At 47.1% G+C, this 25,582-nt stretch overlaps 1 protein-coding gene across 5 annotated transcripts in view; it reads right to left on the reverse strand.

The window, feature by feature from the left end:
- Nucleotides 1-25,582, reverse strand: part of SPAG17 (sperm associated antigen 17) — a 1,244,773-nt gene that overhangs the window by 438,120 nt on the left and 781,071 nt on the right. For all 5 annotated transcript variants that reach the window (XM_078656351.1, XM_078656349.1, XM_078656348.1 and 2 more), the window contains one exon: nucleotides 9,790-10,007. In XM_078656351.1, the coding sequence (XP_078512477.1) occupies nucleotides 9,790-10,007 (218 nt within the window). The remainder of the gene's footprint in view (nucleotides 1-9,789; nucleotides 10,008-25,582) is intronic.

Genomic DNA, 25,582 nt, shown 5'->3' on the forward strand with positions numbered 1-25,582 from the left:
TTTATTGATCCTTCCCTCATGAGCCCTACTAGGATCAAACCCCGATGTATTGATCCATCCCCCCATCAGCCTTAACAGGATCAAACTCCGCTTTATTGATCCTTCCCTCATGAGCCCTACTAGGATCAAACCCCGATTTATTGATCCATCCCCCCATGAGCCTTAACAGGATCAAACCCCACTTTATTGATCCTTCCCTCATGAACCTTACCAGGATCAAACCCCGGTTTATTGATCTTCCCTCATGAGCCTTAACATGATCGAACACCGCTTTATTGATCCTTCCCCAATGAGCCTTACCAGGATAAAACCCCACTTTATTGATCCATCCCCCCATGAGCCTTAACAGGATCAAACCCTGCTTTATTGATCCTTCCCTCATGAGCCCTACTAGGATCAAACCCCGATTTATTGATCCATCCCCCCCATCAGCCTTAACAGGATCAAACCCCGCTTTATTGATCCTTCCCTCATGAGCCCTACTAGGATCAAACCCCGCTTTATTGATCCATCCCCCCCATGAGCCTTAACAGGATCAAACCCCACTTTATTGATCCCTTCAGCATGAGCCTTATCAGGATCAAACCCCGCTTTATTGATCCTTCCCCCATGAGCCGTACCAGGATCAAACCCTGCTTTATTGATCCATCCCCCCATGAGCCTTAACAGGATCAAACCCCACTTTATTGATCCTTCCATCATGAGCCTTACCAGGATCAAACCCCGGTTTATTGATCTTCCCTCATGAGCCTTAACATGATCGAACCCCGCTTTATTGATCCTTTCAGCATGAGCCTTATCAGGATCAAACCCCGCTTTATTGATCCTTCCCCCATGAGCCGTACCAGGATCAAACCCCGCTTTACTGATCCTTCCCTCATGAGACTTACCAGGATCAAACCCCGCTTTATTGATCCTTCCCCCATGAGCCTTACCAGGATCAAACCCCGCTTTATTGATCCTTCCCCCATGAGCCTTAACAGGATCGAACCCCGCTTTATTGATCCTTCCCCCATGAGCCGTACCAGGATCAAACCCCGCTTTACTGATCCTTCCCTCATGAGACTTACCAGGATCAAACCCCGCTTTATTGATACTTCCCCCATGAGCCTTACCAGGATCAAACCCCGCTTTATTGATCCTTCCCCCATGAGCCTTAACAGGATCGAACCCCGCTTTATTGATCCTTCCCCCATGAGCCTTAACAGGATCGAACCCCGCTTTATTGATCCTTCCCCCATGAGCCTTAACAGGATCGAACCCCGCTTTATTGATCCTTCCCCCATGAGCCTTATCAGGATCAAACCCCACTTTATTGATCCTTCCCCCACGAGTCTTATCAGGATCAAACCCCACTTTATTGATCCTTCCCTCATGAACCTTACCAGGATCAAACCCCGCTTTATTGATCCTTCCCTCATGAACCTTACCAGGATCAAACCCCGCTTTATTGATCCTTCTCATATGACCCTTAACAGGATTAAACCCCGCTTTATTGATCCTTCTCATATGACCCTTAACAGGATTAAACCCCGCTTTATTGATCCTTCCCTCATGAGCCTTAACAGGATCAAACCCCACTTTATTGATCCTTCCCTCATGAACCCTACCAGGATCAAACCCCACTTTATTGATCCTTCTATCATGAGCCTTACCAGGATCAAACCCTGCTTTATTGATCCTTCCCTCATGAACTTTAACAGGATTAAACCCCGCTTTATTGATCCTTCTCATATGACTCTTAACAGGATTAAACCCCGCATTATTGATCCTTCCCTCATTATTGATCCTTCCCTCCTTACCTCAACTTTCACCTGGAAAAGAACAACAACTGCAACACCTCCACCCTTCTGGATAACCTGGCCAATCTAGGACTCAAACAACTCGTAAACACCCCCACCCACCTTGCCGGACACACGCTCGACCCTATCTTCACCTCCAGCAAACACATCTCCTTCGATCACACCACAGCACTCCATTGGACGGACCACAGTTGCGTTCACTTCAACTACAAAAAGTCCACGACCCACAACCCCCCACTACCTATTCCGCGAAGAAATTGGAACAAAATCACCACCGAACAACTCTTCACATCGCTTCACCACAACCCCCCCACCAAATCATCGGACCCAAACCAAGCAGCCACTAACCTCACCCAATGGATCACCCAGAGTGCTGACGAACTTGCACCCTTGAAAAACCATCTAATCAAGCAAGGTAGCAAAAAAGCCCCCTGGTTCAACGACGACCTTAAGAAATCCAAGAAGCTCTGTCGTACCCTCGAGAAAGCCTAGAGAAAAAACCCAACGACCGATAACCTGGCCACCTTCGACTTCACAACAATACCCAAAACAGCAAGGAACTATTCAACATCGTCAAAGAATTCACTAACCCCACCGCCGGCACCAACGACATCTCTCCCACCCAAGACCTCTGCGACTCTCTATCCTCATTCTTCCACAACAAAATCGCCGAAATACATAACAGCTTCGAAAACCAGGCCGAAGACCTGTCTACTCCACCCATCTCCGATCCAATACCGTCCTCTAACAACCTTTGCGCCTGGAACCCAATCTCCACCGAAGACACCATCCGCCTGATGAACTCCATCCACTCAGGATCGCCAACCGACCCTTGTCTCCACCACATTTTCAACAAAGCAGGCCCCATCATCGCACCCCATCTCCGCGACGTCATCAATTGCTCCTTCAACTCCGCCACCTTCCCAGAAATCTGGAAACATGCCGAACTCAGCGCCCTTCTGAAGAAACCCACAGCTGACCCCAGCGAACTTAAGAACTACGGCCCCATCTCTCTTCTCCCATTCCCCGCCAAAGTCATTGAGAAAGCCGTCAATAGCCAGCTAGCAGCCTTCCTCGAATCCAACAAATCCCTCGTCCCTTCACAGTCCGGCTTCCGAGCCAAACACAGCACCGAAACCGCTCTCATCGCAGCAACAGACGACATCCGTACACTACTGGACAACGGAGACACAGTTGCCCTCATCCTACTTGACCTCTCCGCAGCCTTCGACACAGTCTGTCATAGCACCCTCATACAACGACTCAGCAACGTCGGAATACAAGGAAAAGCACTGGAATGGATCATATCGTTCCTCGCCGGAAGAACCCAGAGAGTCCGCCTCCCCCCCTTCAAATCAGAGGCCACCGAAGTCATTTGCGGCGTACCACAAGGATCATCACTCAGTCCCACCCTCTTCAACGTATACATGAGTCCTCTCGCATCCATCGCACGCCAACACAACCTCAACATCATCTCCTACGCAGACGACACCCAGCTGATCCTCTCCCTCACCAATGACCCGAACACCGCCAAAACCAACCTACATGAAGGAATGAAAGAAGTAGCCGAGTGGATGAAGAACAGCCGTTTAAAACTAAACACGGACAAAACGGAAGTCCTCATCCTAGGCTCATCTCCCTCAGCCTGGGATGACTCTTGGTGGCCACCAGCCCTAGGAACCGCACCCACACCAACGGATCACGCACGCAACCTGGGCTTCATTCTGGACTCCACCCTCTCGATGACCAGACAAGCCAATGCCGTCTCATCATCCTGCTTCAACATCCTACGCAAAGACTATCAAAAAAATGGTCAGGGGTTCTGCCCACTTAACCCTCCCATACCTGAGCAGGAGACATCCTAAGATGAAAAAATAGCAACAAAGGGTACCGAAGGGATTGATCCAAATTTAATTCTCAAACAAGAAACAATTAATTATCTTGTGAAACAGAAACTAAACATGAAAGAATTGCATATAAAATTTATCAATACACATATGAGCAAACATCAAGGAAAACACAACAACCAACAGTCTATCTACAAATTATCACATATACATATATACAAATATACATCACATTTATAGTATCACGTATCTATGTACCCCAAACACAAATATATATAAAAAAAATAGATATATATATTAATTCGGATCAGTGCCTCCACTTCATTTGTAATGAGAGCACAATACAATGGTAGTCCCAAGAGTAAAGCACCTGGGGGTTACAGAGTCACCCCAGTCTATATTTGCATAGGTGCCAATCTGAAAAAAATCAAACAAATGATTTCATCAAAACAAGGGACTCCAATAGAAGCAAAAGGTGTCGACGCAGTCGCGGTCGCGTTTCAGCCAGATGATATAGGCTTCATCAGGACAATGGGTACTCTATTCATCTAGGTCCTTACAAATTCTCGAACAAATATCGGCGGCCACCAAACACACCCACCCACATGGGGGGGTGGTGCTGGGGCAGGAATCACAATCTGACCCCAGTTCAAAGAATTCTTCCTTTGTCTTTAAGCAGACCGTCTACTTGGATAAGGCAAGAGGAGGACAGGCGTGGCTTAACTACACGTACTTTCTGCAAGCAAAAAGACCAAAGCGACACGGACAATCAGTGTTCGCTGCGGCGGGAATGCAACTCCAATTCTCAACATCCTACGCATGCTCAAAAAAGTCTTCAGCTGGATCCCCACTGAAACAAGATCCTTCCTTCATGAGCCTTAACAGGATCAAACCCCGCTTTACTGATCCTTCCCTCATGAGACTTACCAGGATCAAACCCCGCTTTATTGATCCTTCCCCCATGAGCCTTACCAGGATCAAACCCCGCTTTATTGATCCTTCCCCCATGAGCCTTAACAGGATCGAACCCCGCTTTATTGATCCTTCCCCCATGAGCCGTACCAGGATCAAACCCCGCTTTACTGATCCTTCCCTCATGAGACTTACCAGGATCAAACCCCGCTTTATTGATACTTCCCCCATGAGCCTTACCAGGATCAAACCCCGCTTTATTGATCCTTCCCCCATGAGCCTTAACAGGATCGAACCCCGCTTTATTGATCCTTCCCCCATGAGCCTTAACAGGATCGAACCCCGCTTTATTGATCCTTCCCCCATGAGCCTTAACAGGATCGAACCCCGCTTTATTGATCCTTCCCCCATGAGCCTTATCAGGATCAAACCCCACTTTATTGATCCTTCCCCCACGAGTCTTATCAGGATCAAACCCCACTTTATTGATCCTTCCCTCATGAACCTTACCAGGATCAAACCCCGCTTTATTGATCCTTCCCTCATGAACCTTACCAGGATCAAACCCCGCTTTATTGATCCTTCTCATATGACCCTTAACAGGATTAAACCCCGCTTTATTGATCCTTCTCATATGACCCTTAACAGGATTAAACCCCGCTTTATTGATCCTTCCCTCATGAGCCTTAACAGGATCAAACCCCACTTTATTGATCCTTCCCTCATGAACACTACCAGGATCAAACCCCACTTTATTGATCCTTCTATCATGAGCCTTACCAGGATCAAACCCTGCTTTATTGATCCTTCCCTCATGAACTTTAACAGGATTAAACCCCGCTTTATTGATCCTTCTCATATGACTCTTAACAGGATTAAACCCCGCATTATTGATCCTTCCCTCATTATTGATCCTTCCCTCCTTACCTCAACTTTCACCTGGAAAAGAACAACAACTGCAACACCTCCACCCTTCTGGATAACCTGGCCAATCTAGGACTCAAACAACTCGTAAACACCCCCACCCACCTTGCCGGACACACGCTCGACCCTATCTTCACCTCCAGCAAACACATCTCCTTCGATCACACCACAGCACTCCATTGGACGGACCACAGTTGCGTTCACTTCAACTACAAAAAGTCCACGACCCACAACCCCCCACTACCTATTCCGCGAAGAAATTGGAACAAAATCACCACCGAACAACTCTTCACATCGCTTCACCACAACCCCCCCACCAAATCATCGGACCCAAACCAAGCAGCCACTAACCTCACCCAATGGATCACCCAGAGTGCTGACGAACTTGCACCCTTGAAAAACCATCTAATCAAGCAAGGTAGCAAAAAAGCCCCCTGGTTCAACGACGACCTTAAGAAATCCAAGAAGCTCTGTCGTACCCTCGAGAAAGCCTAGAGAAAAAACCCAACGACCGATAACCTGGCCACCTTCGACTTCACAACAATACCCAAAACAGCAAGGAACTATTCAACATCGTCAAAGAATTCACTAACCCCACCGCCGGCACCAACGACATCTCTCCCACCCAAGACCTCTGCGACTCTCTATCCTCATTCTTCCACAACAAAATCGCCGAAATACATAACAGCTTCGAAAACCAGGCCGAAGACCTGTCTACTCCACCCATCTCCGATCCAATACCGTCCTCTAACAACCTTTGCGCCTGGAACCCAATCTCCACCGAAGACACCATCCGCCTGATGAACTCCATCCACTCAGGATCGCCAACCGACCCTTGTCTCCACCACATTTTCAACAAAGCAGGCCCCATCATCGCACCCCATCTCCGCGACGTCATCAATTGCTCCTTCAACTCCGCCACCTTCCCAGAAATCTGGAAACATGCCGAACTCAGCGCCCTTCTGAAGAAACCCACAGCTGACCCCAGCGAACTTAAGAACTACCGCCCCATCTCTCTTCTCCCATTCCCCGCCAAAGTCATTGAGAAAGCCGTCAATAGCCAGCTAGCAGCCTTCCTCGAATCCAACAAATCCCTCGTCCCTTCACAGTCCGGCTTCCGAGCCAAACACAGCACCGAAACCGCTCTCATCGCAGCAACAGACGACATCCGTACACTACTGGACAACGGAGACACAGTTGCCCTCATCCTACTTGACCTCTCCGCAGCCTTCGACACAGTCTGTCATAGCACCCTCATACAACGACTCAGCAACGTCGGAATACAAGGAAAAGCACTGGAATGGATCATATCGTTCCTCGCCGGAAGAACCCAGAGAGTCCGCCTCCCCCCCTTCAAATCAGAGGCCACCGAAGTCATTTGCGGCGTACCACAAGGATCATCACTCAGTCCGACCCTCTTCAACGTATACATGAGTCCTCTCGCATCCATCGCACGCCAACACAACCTCAACATCATCTCCTACGCAGACGACACCCAGCTGATCCTCTCCCTCACCAATGACCCGAACACCGCCAAAACCAACCTACATGAAGGAATGAAAGAAGTAGCCGAGTGGATGAAGAACAGCCGTTTAAAACTAAACACGGACAAAACGGAAGTCCTCATCCTAGGCTCATCTCCCTCAGCCTGGGATGACTCTTGGTGGCCACCAGCCCTAGGAACCGCACCCACACCAACGGATCACGCACGCAACCTGGGCTTCATTCTGGACTCCACCCTCTCGATGACCAGACAAGCCAATGCCGTCTCATCATCCTGCTTCAACATCCTACGCAAAGACTATCAAAAAAATGGTCAGGGGTTCTGCCCACTTAACCCTCCCATACCTGAGCAGGAGACATCCTAAGATGAAAAAATAGCAACAAAGGGTACCGAAGGGATTGATCCAAATTTAATTCTCAAACAAGAAACAATTAATTATCTTGTGAAACAGAAACTAAACATGAAAGAATTGCATATAAAATTTATCAATACACATATGAGCAAACATCAAGGAAAACACAACAACCAACAGTCTATCTACAAATTATCACATATACATATATACAAATATACATCACATTTATAGTATCACGTATCTATGTACCCCAAACACAAATATATATAAAAAAAATAGATATATATATTAATTCGGATCAGTGCCTCCACTTCATTTGTAATGAGAGCACAATACAATGGTAGTCCCAAGAGTAAAGCACCTGGGGGTTACAGAGTCACCCCAGTCTATATTTGCATAGGTGCCAATCTGAAAAAAATCAAACAAATGATTTCATCAAAACAAGGGACTCCAATAGAAGCAAAAGGTGTCGACGCAGTCGCGGTCGCGTTTCAGCCAGATGATATAGGCTTCATCAGGACAATGGGTACTCTATTCATCTAGGTCCTTACAAATTCTCGAACAAATATCGGCGGCCACCAAACACACCCACCCACATGGGGGGGTGGTGCTGGGGCAGGAATCACAATCTGACCCCAGTTCAAAGAATTCTTCCTTTGTCTTTAAGCAGACCGTCCACTTGGATAAGGCAAGAGGAGGACAGGCGTGGCTTAACTACACGTACTTTCTGCAAGCAAAAAGACCAAAGCGACACGGACAATCAGTGTTCGCTGCGGCGGGAATGCAACTCCAATTCTCAACATCCTACGCATGCTCAAAAAAGTCTTCAGCTGGATCCCCACTGAAACAAGAAAAACGGTCACCCACGCATTGGTCACCAGCCGACTTGATTACGGAAACACCCTCTACGCCGGAACCACAGCCAAACTACAGAAAAAACTCCAACGCATCCAAAACGCATCAGCCAGACTCATACAGGACATCCCTCGTCAAGCTCACATCTGCAACCACCTGAAAGATCTCCACTGGCTCCCCATCAACAAGAGAATAACGTTCCGTCTCCTCACCCACGCACACAAAGCCCTCTATGACCTAGGACCCGAATGCCTCAATACTAGACTGTCCTTCTACACCCCCACCCACCAACTTCGATCTTCCAATCAAGCCCTCGCCGCAATTCCGCGCTTCCACAGATCCACCATGGGGGGAAGATCCTTCTCCTACTTAGCTGCCAAGACCTGGAATTCTCTCCCCACCCACCTCCGCCTTACTCAAAACCACTTCTCTTTCAGAAAGCAACTCAAAACTTGGATATTCGATAAGTAAATGCACCCGCCTTCCCAAGCGCCTTGAGACCCTTTGGGTGAGTAGTGCGCTATATACATTTTTGAACTTGAACTTGAACATGAGCCTTAACGGGATCAAACCCCACTTTATTGATCCTTCCCTCACAAACCTTACCAGGATCAAACCCCACTTAATTGATCCTTCTCACATGACCCTTAACAGGATTAAACCCCGCTTTGTTGATCCTTCCCTCATGAACCTTACCAGGATCAAACCCCACTTTATTGATCCTTCCCTCATGAACCTTACCAGGATCAAAACCCCGCTTTATTGATCCTTCTCATATGACCCTTAACAGGATTAAACCCCGCTTTATTGATCCTTCCCTCATGAGCCTTAACAGGATCAAACCCCGCTTTATTGATCCTTCCCTCATGAGCCTTAACAGGATCGAACCCCGCTTTATTGGTCCTTCCCCTGTGAGCCTTACCAGGATCAAACCCCGCGTTATTGATCCTCTCCCCGGGAGCCTTAACTGGATCAAACCCCACTTTATTGATCCTTCCCCCATGAGCCTTATCAGGATCAAACCCCGCTTTATTGATCCTTCTATCATGAGCCTTACCAGGATCAAACCCCACTTTATTGATCCTTCTCCCATGAGCCTTAACAGGATCAAACCCAGCTTTATTTATCCTTCTATCATGAGCCCTGCTAGGATGAAACTCAGCTTTCTTGATCCTTCCTTCATGAGCCTTAACAGGATCAAATCCCGCTTTATTGATCCTTCCCCCATGATCCTTAGCTGGATCAAACCCAGCTTTATTGATCCTTACCCCATGAGCCTTATCGGGATCAAACCCCGCTTTATTGATTTTTTCCCACTAGCTCTACCAGGAACAAACCCCACTTTATCGATCCTTACCTCATGAGCCTTAACAGGATTAAACCCCGCTTTATTGAAGATCATGCCTGAAAACTGCAGATGCTGGTAGTTTTTAAATTTAGGTTCACATAGCTAACTGGAGTGCCGTGCACGATCTGTGTCAATGCCTGCCTATTCACATGAGTGATGACAAACAGCATTTCATCTGCTTCCCAGGCATAATATCACAGTGGATCCCCAAACACCAGCCCTTGTAGGATTCATCATCTCACCGTCATCTCTGCTGGCTTTGGGGGCTCCTCGGTAGGCACCTCAATTGGCACTGGGGACTTCTTGCGGCCGGATTTTGGGGAGGCACTTTTTTGTTTCCGGGGGGACTTGCCACCTTTGCCAGGTGGGGTAGCAGGAGGCGCTGGAGCAGCAGGAATATCACTTGACGTCAGAATAGAGGGGAAATTCAGCATGGCTTCCAACTCTGGATCTTTCTTTTCTGCAAGTAGAAGCAGAGAGCATATGAAAAGCATCCAGCGCCTGGAAACCCTCACGGGTAATTAGCCGCAACCTACTAATTCACATGACATAACATTCGCATACACAGACTCAACACAGATCCTTTTAGTATCCTGAATCTTCACAAATGCCGATGCTGATGCGCACAGGGCTCCTTGTCCTCAGATTCTTAGTAAATAGGACATACTATTATTCATGGAAACTTTGATGCTTAATTCATCTCCTGTTACCAAAAGGAAATTTCTTTTTTATGAGGACAGAGAAAATCAAAGCACTGAAATGCAAGATCATTCATGAACTGAAGCTTCAGCATGGTGAGTATGTTGCAATCAGACCCAACAGGGTGACTCCTACTGCCTGACTCCTACCAGAATAGCAAATCCCTAGTAGAACTAATGGAATATACTACCTCTAAGGATCTGGTGGAGTCCCACAGGCTACTTTTAGGAGATTTCAATATTCACTTGGAAAGTAAACCCAACACTGCAGCAAAAGATTGACAACTTTCTTCCAGGACAATAACCTGATTCAATGCGCTTCCTTCTCACCCACAGTGGAGGCAGCATATGCGACCTCTCAGGAGCATCAGAGGCAGAACTAAGCCTCAGAGCCCCAGTAGAGTGGGCTGGTCGGTTCATGAACAGATTCCGCCCGAGCTGCCCTTGAGGGAATGGAAACGGTCTGTTCATCGAATATAGAAACTTCAGAGATACGGATGAGTAGGAAAGCTGGGACGACACAGCAGACAAATTACTCAGCCCTTCAAGCAAAGATGTATTGGAGACATAAATTAACGAATGTTAAATTACAATATAACAACATCATCTGCTTAGAAGAAGAAGCCCCAAAATTAATGATAGCGGGAAAATAAAGAAAGTAGTAAATCCCTTCTTTGAAGACCTGAAGGATGAAGGGTAATCAGCTAGAGTGAAAGGAAGGAAATGGAGAAAAAAAGAATACTTTTACATCTAAACACACTAAAAAAGGCTAGGAATCTGCTATGTTATGTTATAATGTTTCTAAAGCGCTCTAATATCCATGGGTGTCTTGGCGCTGATTGGGAATAGCAGTATCGGTGTGAGTAGAGGGAGAATCGAGGTTAAAAAGCCAGGTTTTCTGTTAGTTTCTGATGTAGCTCAGATTTCACCTGGAGCCAGGCATTGCTTTATTTTTGTGCTTCAGACAGACTACATTTAAAATGATTCACATTTTGGTGCAAGTGAAAACACATGGCCCATGAAATATGAAATGAGGCCTAGCGAAATGCTTTTAAAAAGGGGCACTTTTGGTGCAAGCAAAGTGAAAGACATGACATGAGGCCTAGTCAGTCGAAATGCTTGTGCTGAATTAACATGTGTTTTTGCAGTGTAGAGAAAACTCATAATTTCAGTGGCCTTTTTATCTTTGAAGATAATCATGGAATGTGTTCTCTCTTCCCAGCTCATTTTCCTTGTAATCTACACTCCCTGTTCCTGTCTTAAGAGACTTTGGCTTTGTTGCATATTTAGACAATGCATATTCAGTTCATAAGATATCTTCTTATCATGTGTATTACTTAACCATGCACCATCACTACACGGGGGCAAACGCATTTTGCATGAAAGCTATCTAAAACATTAGAGCATGTTGCTATGAGTACGTATTAACTGTGTGCGCTTTAAAAATGTACCCTAGTGCATGTTTTATGCTATGTTGTACATTGCACATTTTTGCATGTTGTGCACAAATAATAGAAAAGCTGCTTTAAACTAATAGCTTTTGCTAGGTAATCAATTATACAGGGTATTAGTAAGGGGGTAAAACATAATGGGTTTTATTTTGTAAATTAATACTATTTTTGTGTTTTTTTTGCTTTTTGGACCTAAGAAAAAATAGCTGCCTGTGAATCCAGCAAGGTTGTGGATTGTATTGAATGAGAGAGCATGCGTAGAACCAGCTACATACTGCCAAGTGCCTTGAGTGAAGACCTGGTTCAAGGACACCATGAACTGAACAGTCTTGTTACCCTGCCAATGTATCAGTGTTTGTGGAATGTATCCTTCCTGCGTGCGATGTGACAGGAAGGAGGAAATAGACTGAAACATTTTTCCTAGTAAATGTTGCTAAAACATATAATTGTATTAATCATTAACGCTGCCTTTGTTAAAACTGGCATGGGTTGGATTTGCCAATGAGAACAGGATGGTGAGAGCCTCATGTCATCTACGCTAACCAATCACGGTACAAGCTTTACTGACAACTTGCAACATTATCAGTATAGTCAGCCAAGAATTAGAGTATAAATAATGACACCTTAGGTTGGCTTCTCTTTAACACCTTCAGCGCTACCGCGTTTACCTGCCCTGCGCTGAGAAAGGAGTAAATGGCTTGTTTGTGACAAAGCCAGCTCGTCATGAGCGCAGGGCAGGTAACGCCCATGACGAGCTGGCTTTGTCATTAGCGTCGAAGTGGTTAAGCCTCGGGCCTTAGTCTGAGAAGGAGGAGAGGAGAAGAGGCAGATGAGATCAGACATCACATGGGTTAGGTACGAGGAACGTCGCGGGTGCAGCCTGGGAGGAGATTGTGTCCGAGGAGAGGTGGGAGGTCTTGATCATATTTTTTCAGAGAAGTCTTATTTTTGGCAAGGTCGATCACATTCCACTTTGGTCTGTGAAGGAGGGGCCTTTTCAGGAGCAGTTCTCTCAGAGGAACAGAGCAGAGAATGCAGCTGATGGGAACAGGTTTAGATTTAGATGCTACAACTTTTAAGTTCATGCTTTGACTAATTAATTCATTTTGAAAAGATTTATTTTCTATTATGCATTTATTTCTTTTTATGGGAGATTTTTGACGAATGATTAATTGTTGATTAGCCTTGCATAATTCACTCCAAAATTATATTTCCTGAACTCTTTATTATTATTATTTTTTAATTAAGTGTTTTATTTTAGCATACTTACATCGCCCATTGCACGGACTACACAGCCATTTAGCCAACAACCCACAAACCGAGCAGGCGGCGATCAGAGAAATTCTTGACAGCGAAACTGACCATACAATACTTTTCACTGGACAGTCTGCACATAAGCCCCCGGGCAAACTAGATTCCCTCCAAATCTTCTACGTTTGTGTCTTCCTCTTTCCCCGCACTGGGCTCCTCCTCTCTCCCTCCTTCCTTGTCATTCATATAAGTCTGAAACAGCCCCCAGAAGTTTTTCAGGCGGCTCCTAGGGGGCAGCAGATCATTATAAACCTCAGTTTGTGTGCAGCAGTACTGCATATCGTGAATCCAACGCTGGACCGTGGGAGTTGGCCCTCTTAACCAGCACAGGGCCACCTCACGTTTTGCCATGAGTAATCCCATTCCAACCAGTTTGCGAGATGACCTCCTGAACTCTTTAAAGAACTCTGATTGATGTCTTATTCCCTTCCTTTATGGAATGTTTTGTATGCAACTTATAATATGTTCTGTATTAATTCTATTTTTCCTGGTTTCCAAATTCTGTAACCTGATTGATATTTGACTAATGAATAAAGGGTCAGAGAAACTTAACTTCTGAATAGAAAATAAAACTCTCTAAAATACTCACCAACTCTCTTTATTGGCTTAACTATTATTTGTATTTCTGATATTTCATGTTTATGTAAAGTCTCCTGAAGGTAATACATGGTGTCAAGGGCCCAACACCTTTTTCAGTGGTAAAATAGACGTAGATGAGGTTTTCATTGAGAAATTACCGCTGGATCATTTCCTTAAAACTCAGTAATGTGGGAGCTGCTTTAATATTTATTGGCAGACTGTTCCAGAGAGCCGGAGCTTCAGAGGAAAAACAACTGCCTCCCTATTTGAGTCTCTTAAAACTGGGGCGAGAGACTGTCAGGGAGTTTTTAGATCGTAGGTCTCTGTTGGGTATGTACCAGGAGGGGGCTGTTTGAGGTAACAAGGACCTAGATCATACAAGGCTTTACAGGTGAGGCGTAGTGCCTTCAATTTAATGCGGTTACCCACCGAAAGCCAGTGAAACTCCTTAATGGAGACGGAAACCGGATGGAACTTGGGAAGATCAAGAATAAGCCTGGCTGCCGCATTCTGCACACTTTGGAGTATTTTCACGTATTGTTTTTGGAGCTTAACAAAAAGTCAGTTACAGTAGTCCAACTTTGTGAGTATTAATAAGGAGATGACTGTTTTTCTGGAGTTGAGTGGAATAAAAGGAAGAGTCTTCCTGATGATTCTCAAAGTGTTGGAGCTGAAAGAGACGGTACAAAAGGGGGTGGTGATGGACGGAGCATCTGAACCAATCAAACACTCACACCCAGTCAACAGATCTGGGTTTAATCCATCACCGTTCTTTAGCCCACTCTGCCACCCCAGTTCAGACATGGCCATATGCAAATCAGTCTGACCCTGTGCCTCATGGGAACAGTCCAGCCCGAACTGCCAAGCCATGTCTTTCTTGGACTGAAATCAAGCATCCAAGGACCGGTTTCTGGCATTATAGCCGTCTTCAGCCCGGCTTGCTTGAATCCAGTGGCAAAGTGAGCAAGGGACTCACGTCTGAGCATACCCTGCCAACTTATCGCGATCCAAGCGGTACAAAAGGGGGTGGTGATGGACGGAGCATCTGAACCAATCAAACACTCACACCCAGTCAACAGATCTGGGTTTAATCCATCACCGTTCTTTAGCCCACTCAGCCACCCCATTTCAAACATGGCCATATGCAAATCAGTCTGACCCTGTGCCTCATGGGAACAGTCCAGCCCGAACTGCCAAAAGAGACAACTGAACTGATATGCTTATTAAAGTTCAGTTTGTCATTCTATGGTTATGCCTGTTTTTTGCTTTTTGCACTGGGCTTGGGAGGGTTCCTAACTCTACAGGCCAGCATGCTGGGCTCCACAATTGAGATTCATTACCAAAGAGTATCACCTATGTTTTCTTCAAGTTTAGTTCGAGGCAGTGCATACCCATCCAGTCTTTAACGGCACTCATACAGTTGTGAAACTGAGAGATAGTAACTTCCGTATTATTAGAGGCTGACACCACAATTTTTGGTATCTTCCGCTTAAGATGTGAGGGAGAACCCAAAAGATCTCATCAGGGAGGCCAATTTTGTAACATAAACATTGAAGAGCAGGGGGCTTAGAGAAGATCCCTGGGGGACCCCGCAGGGAAGAGACAAGGAGTTGGATGGACATTTCTCCAACATAACTGAATGACTTCTGTCTGTTAGGAATGATTGAAGTAGGGCGAGGGCATAATCAGCAATTCCCAGTTTTTTGAGGCAGCTGACGAGAGTGACATATTCAACCGTATCGAAGGCCACTGACAGGTCAAGAAGAATAAGTGCTGCAGAGCCTCCTTTATCCAACATAGTTCTTAGTTCATATGTTGTATTTATTAAGGCCGTCTGTGTACTATATTCGGTCCTAAAGCCGAATCTGGAGGGATCTAGCAGAGGAGTTTCCTGAATGAACTGTGTTAGTTGGGTGTTAATAAGTTTTTCCACTAGCTGGGAGTGGTAACCTAGAGATAGGACGGTAGTTGGTTGTACTATCAGGGTCTAGGTTAGGGTTCTTAAGGAGTGGCAAGATAGAAGCCTTTTTCCAAAGATCAGGAATGGTACCGGTTCTTAACTTTCCGTTGAAGATGTTAGCTACGAATTAAGTAATTGGAACCGGAATCTGTTTTAGTATAGAAGGGGGGGGCAGGGTTTTTAAGGTGGCCCTGACTTTGTAGAGTTAAGTAAATGAAGAACATCTGCAGTAGTGGTAGATGAAAATTGGCTAATGTTGGATGGAAGACTTAAGCTGGTTGAGGCTTGAGCTGTAGTGGGGCTAACGCTAAGGTTGATGTCTCTGGAGGCAGAGAAGTGGTTGTAGATTTGTTCAAGTTTATTATGAAAATGAGAGGCTGTTTCCTCACAGAAGGATTGACTAATGTTTCTACCTTCAATGTCTGCGACTTTAGTAAGGTTATTTATAACCTGAAAAAGTTCTCTAGCAGAGTTCTTGGATGCATCTATTTGCTGCGTAAAATAGGTCGGCTTTTCCTTGGTGATGGCTGCTTCATAGCTGGCCACGGAGTGTTTATAAATTAGTTTGTCAGAGGACTTGTAGTTAGATCTCCATATTCTTTCTAGTTTTCTGCACTTCTGTTTTTTGAGACAAAGAGTGTCTGTGAACCAATGTGCAGATTATTTAAGTTTGTGTTTGTTACTGCATTTTTTTGGAACAGCAGCTGGGCAGGGTTTTCCTGAGACAGGTGTTGTTCCAAAATGTCGAAATTGGTTTTAAACCAGAGATAAAGTGGAAAATGTTTGGGATCTACATTCCAAGTTGGGATCTACATACCAAGATGGCCACTGAGGGAGAACTCCTAACGGAAGCTCCGGGACCTTCGATCAATCATCTGTTGAATATCCCTGTCTTTCCCCCGCCATCCTGCACTCTAGGATAAATCGCTTGCAAGCAAACGTTTTGGAACGAATCAAATTGTTATGGGATCGCTCACGTACCTTTAGACCTGATGTGCTTGTGTTGCAGTGAACGGACGACAAATCGATCTTCGGAAGGGCGACCAGCACCGACGGCTTCCGCCCCATCACCGTTACACCAGACAAGGCTTTTCTGTGAAGACCTGTGCGGTCGCTCTTCATCCATCGCGCAGACTGGTCCCAACGTTAGACCAGTTCGATGCTGCCCCCCACCTTCGGCCCAGCTTGATAATTATTGAAGTGACGGGCCGGTGGTGGAGGGAGAGCCCTTGATGCATGTCCGACTAGGTGTGTGGCATCTGCATGATCTTAGATGGGCTGCCTCCTCCCGCCACTTGACCAGCTCTCAGAAATGCGCCGGTTGATCAGATCGGCGGTGGTTCGAAGCCAAAGGGACTGTCTGTAAGTACTTGGAACTGCTATCTCATTATCACTTCCTCTCCTGAGCTGCTCCTGGCTGGATGTCCGTGAGCGGAGCAGCCAGGGATTCACCTTTAGCGCTGCAAACTGTATTCCTCCCGGGACAACCTCCGGGGCTTGCCCCTCCCTTGCCTGCATTGATGGCCTGATTTATTTGGGGCCATCATGTTTATCCATGCGCTCCGGCTGCTGAGGACTGGGGTGCCTCTCCCCCGCTTGCTCTGCATTTGGCAACACCAGGCATTGCTGGAGTTCCAGTAGTAGGGGGGACTTGGGCTGTTTGTGGCTGTTTGCTCGCCTAGCTGAGTTCCTTGGGTGTGCCCTCTTAACCTCCATTTTAGGGCTCTCTAAGCCTGCTCCACGTTCCTAGCCCCCCCACCACCCCACAAGGAAGTTCCTCAAGATGGCCTCCTGGGGATGCGGAAATGAACATAGGACTCTGTCCTAGTGAAGAGTTTTGAAAACAGTAATCGGACTAAGACTATCTCCGATGTCCTAGGAACCCAGATGTCAAAGGGGGCAGCCATCATGGAAAAAGGCCAGCTCCTACTCCGCAATCCATAAGCCTCCTTTGGTTACACACAAGCTTCCTTTGTAACACATAAGCCTCACTGGTTTATCTAAATTCTTACTTCATCACAGCGGTCTGGTCTAGAGCAGTCAGGAGTCAGTACTGTAACCTTAATCTGTCTGAAGCCTTGCTACTTGTGTCTGGAACTTCTGCCTAACAAACTTTAAATGATGCACTGTCACAAACTCAACAATGGTTAACCCAGAACCATCTTTTGTTAAATACGCTCAAAACTGGATTCCTTCTGATTGACCCCCCGCCGCAACCACTCTGCACCTACCCTGCACTGGCTTAAACAACTCACTGCTCTTAACTGCAACCCTCATGTGGTTGACTACGCTAAGTCGTTAGGCATTACCTTGGACAAATACATAAATCTGCAAGCTCACATCAGTGCTACTATTAGGGGAGCCAACTTTCAACTTAATACCATTAAAAAAATCAAACCTTTCCTTCCGCCTGAAGACATCCGTGGTGTAGGGTTTTACCAGTATTCATCCTGTTGTTTGAAGTCAGAGAATGATGAGAAAGGAGGCTCTTGAGATATTAACAGGACACTTGGAGCTTGAATTTAGCTCTTTATTGCTAAGTCGTCTGATTCACACTCCAGAGGTTTGTCCATGGTAGCGGCGGAGAACAGGGTTTCAATATTTTAGAAACATAGCATTCTAATCCGACATGTTGCAGACAGTGCCAGAGATGACACTCATAGATGAGCAGTGCAGTGGCACTGTGGAGCCACCCCTTGGCTCTCACAGCACAAAAGGAGCGGGGGTGTGTACGCCACTACATGCCCCCCAAATTAAAGACCCAAAACACTTAGAGGTATTCTAAATCGCATATATCGGTCGGGGGCATTCTTCTGGGCAGGTACCTGAGGCTGGGTGAGGACGGACAACGAGTGCTCCTGCACGGTGTACCTTTTGACCCCTGAATTCCTACAGAGGACACTGCCCCTCCCCAGACTGGACGGGGGCTATACCCTTAGTGTGGATTCACTATCACTAGGACCAGGTAGGATTCACTCCGGTCCTTCTAGTGCATGATTTTAAAATTTTACTATTCATTGTTTGTTAGTCTAGGTCTTTAGGGGTATTTAGCCCTGACAAATGCCCCCGACCCATATGGGCGACTTAGAATAGAGCAGAAACATGTTGGCGATAAGACGATGGTCTGATCCAGTGTGCTCTCATTCCACCTCGTAGTTGGCTTTAGATGCACCAGAGGTCACCACTAATAAATGTGAAAACCTGGTTACCTCTAGGTCCTTTAAACTTTATCTGCATCCCCCTGTTTAGTCCAAGAATGTATCTTATTTAAGACGCCCTCCATCGGGTTCACCAGGAGGTCGAGTCTGCCCTGGTGGTACTGCCCTACCAGCATGGGGAGGGGTGCTAATGATGGAGCGTGTCACATTGTGTGAGTGAGACTTCCTCTTCCAATAAGACCGCTCTTTCTTCTCCTCTTGGACTTACCCCTTCTACGCCAGGCTCTTTAGGAATCAGTGATTTGTACCATAACGCTGATAAAAACAGTGTTGCCAAAGCCACCATGCCTTGATCTGTTTTGTGCCCATACCTTGGCACCATTCGGTCCCTCTGGAGTAGAATGTGACCTCATGGGTAGTTTGTACTTCCTTCCCTCTCCCAGAAGGGGAAGGGGGGACCAGTGGTGGTTCAACCATCAGTGTGAACAGGCGACACTCCATCTTGCCTTAAGGTGAACAAAGGGATGTTGTGCGTCATGACTGCGATACCCACTGGGTTCTCAAGGCCAATAACACAAGAATGTACCTTTCAGAGTAACTCTAGCTCATTGTTCACAATACTTTGGACTATGCGTCCCTCCCAATAAACACGGACTGACTTTCCAACCGCCATGAACCTTTACAAGCGCCTTCACACAGGCAGAAACATGTCCATTGTGGGTAAACAGGATAATGTCATCAGGAAACTGGAAAAAGAACTAGCTGAACTGCCACTTACAAAGCATGATGGGATACTGGGGGAGCACGGCTCCTTGGTGGAGCAGCAATGGTTTCCCCTGCCTTTCAGCGTTCAACCTCTTGGGCTGCATTATCCCTATTTTCTCTCGCCCTTCCTTTTAAAAGAGCTATGAATGAGTTTTCTCGTCACTCCTTTACCTGAAAACGTAAATCCTGTTCGTATCATGTTCCTATACACGTGTGCGTTGCAGTGTTACTATTTACGCATACAACCAAGAATGCACCAATATTTTATCATTAAATGTTGGCGTTATTTCACAGGAGTTGGAGCTTTGAACATGCTGGCCAGCTTGCATCACTTGGCGAGTAGGGCTGGAAGCCATGATGGCTGCGCATTCGCACGTTCTGTGGAAGCGCAGCTTTGCTTTTGAACTTGGCAAGTGGAATCAGGAGTTCAGGACAATAATGAGTCGAAAATGATACTTATGAATGATATCGTCACCTCAAGGACGTCCAGCGCTTCCCAGGAGAAGATCCTCCTGCTCATTGGACAGGTTGTTGCTGAAAGTAACACGTTTCTGTCACGTGATTAGGCTTCATTGACTTGTATTGAGAAAAGGATACATATACTAGACTAAATTGTAAGTATGCTAGCACTGTGCCTCAACTAACCTTTGTCTAGTGAGAGCTCTGGACAGCTGAAATGACAGTTGTCCTTGATGCTTTTGTTGTGCTGCTTGATATTTTGCATTAAATGTGAGTTAGACTTTAGGTTTGCAGTAGTGTTGTGTCTTATTCTTACCAGTTATTTCGAGTGACTGTTTTTCTGCATTTACAAATTGTTTCTTTCTTAAAGTGACTGGGTGAAAACTAGACGATATAACCTTCTTATAGGCTGTTAAAAATACTTGTTCTTTTGTTTAAAAAATGGCTTTTCAGAAGAAACAGCTTGTGAGTAGGTGTTTATATATACATAGACATGTTTGCTGAAAAAAACTAAGGTTAAAGTGACATTCTAATAGGGTGAGTGAAAATGTCAGGTAAAACCTACTGTTTTAAACGCTCAGAACCACTGACATTTATCACTTACAGTTATCTCCAGTAACTAGAACTCGAACCTCCGCCACGCACAGTGTTGTCATCAATGATGTCATTTCAGATGTTGCAGTGATGCTATCAATGACGTCATAGAAGATGTCATGAGTGATGTAATATGTGAGAAAACTAGCCGTGCATAACGAGGGCGCGAGTTAAATTTACTTTAGGGCAGGAGTTAGAATTACTTGAGATAACTAGAACTGGTAAGTTTCAGTGGGTTTGCTCGTTTATAACTGAATATTTTAATCAACATTTTCACCTAATTATGACGGCTCTTTAACCTTTATTTTTTCAATCAATCAATCAGTACATTTGTAGTGGGCACTTCTCACCCGTGAGGGTCTCAAGGCGCTGGGGGGGGAACGCTGCTACTGCTCGAACAGCCAGGTCTTGAGGAGTCTCCTGAAGACCAGCACGTCTTGGGTCTGACAGGCGGATAGGGAGGGTGTTCCAGGTTTTTGCGGGGAGGTGGGAGAATGATCTGCAGCCGGCGGTTGCTCTTCGGATGCGGGGGACAGTGGTGAGTGCAAGGTCAGCGGAGGCAAGCTGGCGGTTCGGGGTGTAGAAGGTCAGTCGTTCATTGAGGTACGCTGGTCCGGTGTTGTGGAGAGCTTTGTAGGCGTGGGTGAGGAGCTTGAAGGTGATCCTTTTGTTGATGGGGAGCCAGTGCAGGGCTTTCAGGTGGGCTGTGATGTGGCTGCGGCGAGGGATGTTGAGAATGAGGCGTGCAGAGGCGTTCTGTATGTGATGTAGTCGTTTCTGGAGTTTGGCTGAGGTTCCTGCGTAGAGAGTGTTGCCATAGTCAAGCCTGCTGCTGACGAGGGACTGGGTGACCGTCCTTCTGGTTCCGGTAGCGATCCATCTGTAGATCTTGCAAAGCATGCGGAGGGTGTTGAAGCAGGTGAAGTAGAAGTCATTTACTTGCTGGGTCATAGACAACGCTGAGACCAGGATGACCCCCAGATTGCGTGCATGATCTGTGGGAGTTGGTGCAGCTCCCAGTGCGGTTGGCCACCATGAGTCGTCCCAGGCGGAGGGGGTGGATCCAATGATGAGGACCTCCGTCTTGTCCGAGTTCAGTTTAAGGCAGCTGTTCATCATCCATTCGGCGATGGCCCTCATTCCTTTGTGGAGGTTGGATTTGGCGGTGGTGGGGGCCTTGGTGAGGGAAAGGATCAGCTGGGTGTCGTCGGCGTATGAGATGATGTTGAGGTTGTGCGATGGGACAATGTTGGCGAGCGGTGCCATGTAGACGTTGAAGAGCGTTGGGCTGAGGAACGATCCTTGGCATATGCCGCAGATGTTCTTGGTGTCTTTAAAACCGAATGGGGGAGGCGGACACTCTGGGTTCTGCCGGTGAGGAGGGAGGTGGTCCAGTCCAGGGCTTTGTCGTGGATCCCTGCGTCGTGGAGGTGTGTGCGGAGGGTGTGATGGCAGACGGTGTCGGAGGCGGCTGAAAGGTCCAGGAGGATGTGGGCTGCTGTTTCTCTGTTGACCATAATAGCCCTGATGTCCTCGGTTGCGTCAATGAGGGCTGTTTCGGTGCTGTGGTTGCTGTGGACCTGGATTGGGACGGGTCCAGGATGTTGTTCTTTTCGAGGAAGGAGGTCAGTTGCCTGTTGACAATCTTCTCGATTACTTTTGCCGGGAATGGGAGTAGGGAGATAGACCGGATGTTCTTGGGGTCCTTGGAGTCTGCCTTGGGTTTCTTGAGTAGGGCGTTGATCTCGGCGTGCTTCCAGCTCTCCGGGAAGGTGGCAGTCTCAGAGGAGTTGTTGATGATTTTGCGGAGATGGGGTGCGATGATGGAGCTGGCTTTGTTGAAGATGGGGTGCGGGCATGGGTCATATGGTGAGCCGGAGTGGATGGTGCTCATGATTTTGATGGTGTTGTCGTAGTTGACCTGGATCCAGGAAAGCAGGGGGTTGATGTGGCTGGGGGGCGGTGAGTCTGAGGTGTCGGTGTCTGTTGGGGGCTCCTGGTTGCTGAAGCTGTCGTGGATGTCTGCGATCTTGCGGGGAGAGAATGTGGCTAGGGAGTTCCAGAGGTCTTGTGATGGCGGGGTGTCGTTGGAGCTGGGGTTGGAGAGTTCCTTCATGATGCTGAAGAGCTCTTTGTTGTTGTGTGCATTGTTGTCGATGCGCTCTTTGAAGGAGGTCCTTTTGGCAGTTCGGATGAGTTGGTGGTGTCTGCGGATGGCACTCTTGTAGGCTTTGTTGCTGTCCAGTGTCTGTTTGTGGTACCACTTCTTCTTGAGCCTGTGGCAGGCCTGCTTGGATGCATGAAGGTCAGCGGTGAACCAGATGGCTTTTCTGTCGGTGCGTCTGTTCGAGGGTTTCTTGATCGGGGCAACAGTCGTCGATCCATCGCCTGAGGTTGCGGGCGGCGGAGTTGGTGTTGGTAGTGTCCATTGGTGGCTTTCGGGCAAAGGTGGTGACTAGCTGGTCTTCGGTGACTTGCGCCAGCTGCGGTGAGTGGCCTGTTGTGTGCGGTGGTGCATGATAGGCATCTCGAAGGTGAAGTGGAAGCAGCGGTGGTTGGTCCAGTGGAGTTCGGTGGTGTGGCTGAAAGTGACGTGGTTGCTCGTGCAGAAGATGGGGTCGAGCGCGTGTCCGGTGGAGTGAGTGGGAGTTGTGATGAGCTGTTTGAGTCCGAGGTTGGCGAGGTTGTCGAGCAGGGTGGTGGAGTTGCGGTCTTTGGTGTTCTCAAGGTGGAAATTCAGGTCTCCGAGGAGGATGTAGTCCGTGGATGCAATGGCATGCGTGCTGACGAAGTCGGCAATGAAGTCGCTGAACTGCGGTCAGGGGCCAAGGGGTCTATAGATGCAGGTTCCTCTGAGGGTGTTGTTGGGGTCGGTGTGGATCTGGAAGCGCAGGTGTTCGGCAGCTGCTTGTCGAGAGTCTGAGGGTGTTTCTGTGGACAATGGCGATTTCACCTCCTGTTCCGTTGGTGCAGTCCCTGCGGGTGATCTTGGAGCCATCATGGATGGCTATGGCGATGTTGGGTGCCGAGGGTTTCATCCAGGTCTCCGTCAGGAAGGCGACGTCTGGGTAGGAGGAGTCCAGTAGGTCCCAGAGTTCGATGGCGTGTTTGTGGGCAGAGCGGATGTTGAGTAGAATGCATCGGAGGTTGTTGCGTCCTACCTTGTGATGGTTTGGAGGCTAGGGTAGCTGCAGTTCCGGCAAGAGAAGGGTACTTGGGTGCGCTTCAGGGAGGCCCGGAAGTAGGGGTGTGATCAGCCAGTGTTGAGTGCGTGGAGGGTGCAGGCGTCATAGTGGCATTGGTTGTCGTGGCGTTCGCAGGGGCCAGAGGGTCTGGCGCGGTCTAGGAGTGGAAGGACGCAGACAGGCTTGCCTTAGGCGGGCCTTCGGCGCGGCCACGCATCGCCCACCATAAGAAGGGGACGTGGGAGGGAGGAGCAGCTGGGAGGTGGGAGCGGGCCGAATAGGCGAGTGGAGGGCGAGGCCGTAGGGGACGCAGCAGCGGGAACAGGAGAGCAGGGCGAGCGAATTAGCAGAGGGGCACAGTAACAGTACAAATGGAATAAGGAGGAATACAACAGATTACGGTTCAGAAACAGAAGCAAAAATTACAGCAGGGCAGACAGGAAAAAAGGGGGCAGATCGAGCACACAGATACCTATGGCCTACCACTGGTCACCAGGGATGAGGCACAGGTGGTAGCCTGTGAGGGGAGGAGGGCCTCAAACTTGCGGCAGAAGCTGCAGTAGCGAGCACAGCGACCCAGGCACAACAGGTGGTGCTGTGTGGCGTGGGGAGCGACCTACCTGGTAAAGCAGAGTATGTTATTATTAAAATTCCTAACTATAAAGTCACATTACTTTAGCATTTGTCTCATTGAATTCCTATGTTTTTTAATGTAGAGTTAGATGTCCATCACCGGGTGTAGTGTGGGGTTGGCCGCGGGTCTAGCATTTGGCCAGGCCTTGCGCCCAACCCCACCTTGGGCACCCATTGCCCTGTGGCACACAGCCTTTGTGTACATACAATGCACAGTGATGTCATTAATGATGTAATTTTAAATGGTATCAATGATATCATAGAACACGTCATGAGTGATGTCATGTGTGAGGTCATGTGTGAGGTCATAAGCAGAGCATGACAAGTGCTCAAGTCATAGTTACTTGATTTGAATGTAGCTAGTGAATTTCAGTGTTTTTTTTTAAATGCTATGTTGTAACTTACATTTTAACCTAACTATAATGTCACTTTAACCTTTGGTTTTCTTCAGTGAATTTATGAGGTTTGCTTAAATGTAAATTAAGATCTTGTCACCATACCTGACTATAATTTAACTTTAACCTTTTCTTATTCGGTGATTATATAGGGTTTTGGTAACGAGTGGTTGCCCTATGGGCCTTGGCTGTGGCCAGGCCTTGGACTCAACCCTACACAGGTGTCCAACTCTGCACCATGCACAGCATGCTGCAGGGTGAAAGCTGTGCATGCTAGCGTTTTGTGTTTTTTTATAGAAAAATAATTATTTTCATTTCTCCATAACTACTGAACAGATTTAAACCAAATCACAAAAGTAAGCTTGACGAGTAAAGGTCTAGCCTTCTGCCAAATGTGATGAAATTCCATTCAGCCGTTTTGGCTGTAGCTGTGCCTACAGTTCCTATGGGACATAGCTTGGAAAAAGGCCACACCCTCTTGATGGATCACCCTCAAACCTTCTAGGAAAGACGAGTTGCGTGAACCTTTTTATGGAAAGTTCCATGAAGATTCGTCAAAAGACACCAAAGTTATGAGCAAACCACAATCTCCATTTCCTACGGAAACCTGGTTTTGAACTTTTACACACAGACATATTTTTGTAAAAACTGCTCTAGGAACCTGCATGTGATTGGGCGTTTCAACGTGGGGGGGGTTGCTTGGGCGGTTTAGATGAGCAGGTCCTGGTGCTAATGCCCACTCTCCATCAAATAGGAGCTGTAACCTGAGGCTTAAATCAAAGAAACAAGCAACCTGGTAGCAGACTGCAGCAGCCAGTACTTACCAAAGCATTTAGGTCTTAAAAAA

Source organism: Lissotriton helveticus, chromosome 8 (genome assembly GCF_964261635.1).
Source record: "Lissotriton helveticus chromosome 8, aLisHel1.1, whole genome shotgun sequence".
Classification (NCBI taxonomy): Eukaryota; Metazoa; Chordata; class Amphibia; order Caudata; family Salamandridae; genus Lissotriton; species Lissotriton helveticus.